The sequence below is a fragment of the Antrostomus carolinensis genome, unplaced genomic scaffold (genome assembly GCF_000700745.2).
Source record: "Antrostomus carolinensis isolate BGI_N321 unplaced genomic scaffold, ASM70074v2 scaffold41493, whole genome shotgun sequence".
In the NCBI taxonomy this organism is placed as follows: Eukaryota; Metazoa; Chordata; class Aves; order Caprimulgiformes; family Caprimulgidae; genus Antrostomus; species Antrostomus carolinensis.
This window is the reverse complement of record NW_010308028.1, coordinates 1599-6693: the sequence shown is the minus strand read 5'-3', so window position 1 is coordinate 6693 and position 5095 is coordinate 1599. Positions and strand designations below refer to the sequence as shown.

Here is a 5095-nt window from a genome sequence, read left to right as displayed (position 1 = left end):
AAGGCTAGCACTGCGAGTGTAGCTAGGCTTAGTAGGAGTACCAGGATCAAGAGATATTCCTGCAGGAGAAGACGCCTGGTGCAGCAATTTGCATCTGAAATTCAAAAGCAGTAACATACTATGTGACTGAAGATGATACACAGCAGACATGCGGTCAGAAAAGGTTTCTCTCTTGCAATCTAGCATACAGGAATTCCTGCAATAACAAACCACATCATTTACATTGTCTAAAGCTGCTTTTAGCATGATAGTAATTTAACTAGTCTTTCCCTTAATGAGAAAGGATCTTGGGACTAACAATCAAAAGACTCAAAAGAATCACATTCAAATTCTAACTCCGCTAAAACAACGTGGCACTTTGACTTCGATCTAACTAACCTATGCTATTTCTTCTCATCTAAACTGACACTTGTTAAGGTCATGGAATCTGTTAGAGACCAGGTTGTAAAAAAAATTTTGCATGTACAATTTCTAAGTTTATGAAATCCATGAAAATAAGGTTCACATCTATACCTTCAGATATATTTCTAAGTTAACAACACCCTGAGAAGATCCAATACCACTAAGTGGAAACACAGTGTAACAGCTGATGAAATCCCATAGTGGCAAGTTAAAGGACAGAAGGAATAAACTACTTTAATTGCTGGATTCTGAATCAACAATGATCACTCAGTTAAATACACAGATATAATAAAAAATACACCTACACAGGTCATCCAAAATGCAGCAGCAGAGTGGCATATGTAAGACACATGAGAAGCAGGAAAAAAGCCAGTAACAGCAATATCAATTGATTGCTAAAGATCCAATGGAATATCCACACTTGGCATATCACACCCCCTGTTACCACATTGTCTCAAAAGCAGAATCTTTAAAAGTCACTTTAAAGGCTGTGGGGAAGACAGAAATGTTTTTAACTGCAGCAAAGAACTTCTTCTATTGGCCTATTTCTAGGAGAACTGCTACAATGAAGAACAAATTAGTCCCAAAACAGGAGTAGAAAGGTTATTTAGCAACATCTTCCTTGCAGTGAACATAAGCACCCAACTGAAAGAACTGAAGAAAATTACTTATCAAGCGCTTCGTAAACCCACCAAGGTAAGACTCCAACAATGTGTGGTTAGACTCTGCTTCACTTCTGCCTCAATGTTGTCATCTATCTCAGCATGAATTTCACTTTTTGCCCATCTGGCTGAGGGCTGCATTAGTTTTGTACTGCGCTTCACCACTACTGAGCACACAACAGTAGGTCCCAGCTCTGAGCACCAAGCACTGCCTGTATGAAGCATGATGGGTCAGATGAGATCACGTCATGGGCAAAATCCAGCCTTCATACTGCTATTTCACCTACTTTTGTTTATACAGATTAGTAGGACGTTTCAGGTAGAATTCAGAATGGAATAGCTGCTTCACAAAAGCGCAGAGGCAGGTTTGAATCCTGAGCAATTCTGCTACAGGTCCAGGACAAACAGTGACTCATGAGACTCTAGTGGGTCTGTTTAAACCAGTTCTGGTCCCACTGAAGTGAACTGCAAGTCAGGAAAAGAATTCCACCCACATGTCCTGAGGAGTTTCCCCAAGAACAAAATCCACAAAGAACAGCAACGGTTTTGTCAGCATTTATAAACAACAGTTTCTCTACTACTGTTGGTTGCTTTTATTCCGAAGTATAAATCCTCACAGACTAACAGTGGTATCATTTTATAGAGGGTGAAAGTCACACAGTAACTGAACAGCAGAGACAAAATTAGAAGATAGAATTCACCTCATAACTTTCAATAGATAACTGCAGCAGTAACTTTTAAAACAGAATCTCACACTACTCGTGCCATTTTCTGACTGTAAGCTTGTGTTAGTCTGCCTACCTTGCAAAATCATTAACACTTTCCCCACATTTGCATCATTAATTTTCTTCAAACCAGACTATGCCTTCCATCACAGGCACAATCATCAAACACAGCCTAATTACAACAGCTCAAACCCACTCACTTTGCCTGTGCAATCCAAGGAAAGCTACACAGGAGACAGCCACATGTGCAATCATATGAAAGCAGTGACGACTGATTAAACTTCTGAAGATAAAGTGAGGGTCATTGTTCCAGAGTCAGCACACCTCTAAAATGACAAACATGAGCTAGCTGTATTAATAAATACCAGAGTCACACTTGGCTTTAGGCAAATTAGAGTTTCAGATATTCTTCTGGTCATTTCCACTCTCATATTGGTATCACCTCAAGAGAAGAGAATTAAGAATCAATACAAGCCTATCACCACACTGCTCAGACTGTACCGTTCTTTCTTCAGCATCTCCCTCTCCTCTTGAAGGCTGCTGCTTATCACAGATGTAGGGTTTCCTTCCTGGACAGTAGTATAGGCCTCAAGGCTTGACCCAGATGAAAACCGAGCAGCTGGAGACTGGCTGACAGGCGTAGAAGTGAAGCACATCTTTGGTTTTGAGAGGGGGCGTTCAGCACTTACAGGCGTTGGGTTGATTCGCCTTGATGGTTTGCTTCTGCTGAAAAAGTGAGAACAGATTCCACTGAAATCAAGCTTTACAACAAGAAAAAAATATTAGGTCTCAAAAGAGATACACATGCAACTCTTCCTAATGCTAAACCAAAATGTATATGGAGTTAGGATATTGAATGTCTAAACTGTACGAATAGTTGCTGACTTTATTCTGGTCACTGAAGAAAAAGTTAGAGAGCTATAGACTCCTAAAAACTGCCTGCTGACCCCTGCTGCAAAACTGACTATCAGTCATCAAGCCACAGAACAGATAAAGGCAACATGCAACTCTTCCAAACATTTCTAATTTGAGAGGACAGGATATGTTTCATTTTAGTAAGAAACTAATTCACCAGCAGTTTCTAACACAACCACAAGAAAAAAAAAAACAAACAGCAAGATGCCATTGAGTATTAGTAGGAGTCCAGGCTCCGAAGTTACCACAGGCCCATTAAGTTTAGGGAAACCCATCCTTTCTGCATAAACTACCTAGATTTGTCCTTCAGGAAGAGGCTCTGTAACACAGTAAGAGACATACTGGAAATGAGATACAGGAACATAAAGCATCACACTTCTCAAGGAAATGCTGGTTGTTACATATTAATTGCCAGGTTGTTCTTGAAAATGCTACAGCATTGGCTTCCAAACACTTTGTGACCCTCTTCCTTACCCTTCTTCCTAGCTGGGCATAGTGCAATTGAGGAAAAGAGATTTGCTGTCTATGCTGGAAACACACCTTATCTCCCTTGGCCAAAGCATCATCTAGAGCATCACTTAGACCCAGCATCTGGATCTGCTGTACAGACCCACAGACCTATCGATTTTCCACTGGAATTTTGCACGTCCAACTAGAAAGTCCCACTTTCAGGGGCCAGTGCCTGGAATATGGAGCAAACAGGCTGACATGAAAGCTTTATATTTGCTAATGAGGATTTTCAAGAGTAAAATCTCAAAGAGAAAAGGACTGAGGTAACCACAACACAAACAACTGCCCAGAAGCTAAGCCAAAGTCCCCAGGGAGATGAGTGCTTGCTGCAGACCAAAGAGAACAGGGGCATCAGCTAGCTATTTTGCCCATGACCACAGGGCACAAACGAAGCTGCATGCTAACACCTGTTACCAGAAGCCACAGAACGTCAATCTGAAAGCTTTTTTGCTAGCTTCAGTACTTCCAGAAGTGCCTTCCAGAACTGCTCTTCATTAGCAATTGCTATTGTTTTAAACAAGAAATGTGAAAAGCCAAGATAATGCTGACTTGTTAGGACATGCAAGGACAAAGATGTGCTCAGCTCTGTATCAGCTGGTCTGTGCACCAGTTAGCTGCAGGCAGCATTACAAGCGATAGGCTAAAGAGGTATCTTGGGTGAGTTCACAGAGTGGAAACCTGACTACCCGTTGAAGCAATATTCCCCTACATGGCAACCGTAACAAAGTGGTTCTGGCCAAGGAGCCCAGAAGCCAGCCCCCGGGTATTGTTTATTACAGAATCTTCTGTATCTGGACACGCACAACAGGATGAGCTAGTCAAGGAACAGTAACCTGCAGCACAATCCGTGTAAGACTTGCTCTTACTTGGTCCAGCCAGAGGCAGCACCCATGGGCGGAAACTCCTCCAAGTTGTTAAGATTTAGCTGGTTGGGTGGGGATCTGGCAGAAACAAGAGGCACTTCACTCCGCTTCCTTCTCCCTCCGTTCCACAATACACTCTCATTCTTCCCATCTTCCTCTTCAGCAAGGCAACGCCCGAGATCCCGAGCTACCTGCCGGCCAGAGGCACTGACTGAGTTGCTGCCTTTCCTTCGGCCTCGTCTCGCTGGCAGGGCTTCAGGCGTGGCTGTGAGGAAGCTCCCCAAGCTGGCCTTCTGAGATGACCGCTTCTCACCATGGTTAAGCACAGGGCTGTACCCAAAGCTCGGACTGCTACTGGAGACCAGGCTGGGGAAGTCACTGCAAGGGCTAGACAGGTTTGACCCAGAAAAGGAAGAGGAGCCACTGGATGCCACAGCAGTAGAAAAGCTGGTATCTGTGGTACAGGTGGTCACCGAAGTCCTTTGGGAAAAGAGCTGCACTCGGCTGCTGGTTGCGTGGCCTGCCCTCCTTTCTGATCCTGTCCTTTGGCTCCCATGGGCCTTGGAATTAGGAGTTTTAGCAGGAGTAGAGGGTCCATTAGTCAGGATCTGGCTGGTCTGCTCCCTTAAAAAATTTAGCAGGAAAGGCACAAAGTCTTTCTGAAGCAAGCTAAGAGATACCAGCTTGTCATGGATGTGGTTCTCCTACAAGGAAAGAGGAGAAAACATTAATATAGAGATGCTACCTGATTCTTTCTTTCCATGTGACCAGACTCATTTAAGCAGTAACTGTGGGATTGCAATACACAATAAAAATTGACATGACTTGTCAAAGCAGGTTATTGAAATTCAAGGGACCTTAGCATTGGTCATAGATCTGAAACTCAGCCTCTACACAAGCCACTTTGGCAGAAGTTTTCAGGTGGAGTAATTCACTTTGGTCTCTGTCTGGGAAACAGTGGAACTGTTCCATGGTAACACTTCCTGAAGCTATGGCCAGGGAGAATCTGGAGCAACTG

General features: G+C 43.3%; 1 protein-coding gene across 1 annotated transcript in view; it reads right to left on the bottom strand.

The window, feature by feature from the left end:
- LOC104523154 (codanin-1) overlaps positions 1 to 4781 on the bottom strand; it is a gene marked incomplete at its 5' end in the record, with an annotated part of 21284 nt that extends 16503 nt beyond the window's left edge. The window contains 3 exons of the mRNA XM_010165641.1: positions 1 to 94; positions 2291 to 2515; positions 4081 to 4781. The exon at positions 1 to 94 is cut by the window's left edge and continues 97 nt beyond it. Of these exons, the coding sequence (XP_010163943.1) occupies positions 1 to 94; positions 2291 to 2515; positions 4081 to 4781 (1020 nt within the window). The remainder of the gene's footprint in view (positions 95 to 2290; positions 2516 to 4080) is intronic.
- Between the last annotated feature and the right edge of the window lie 314 nt (positions 4782 to 5095).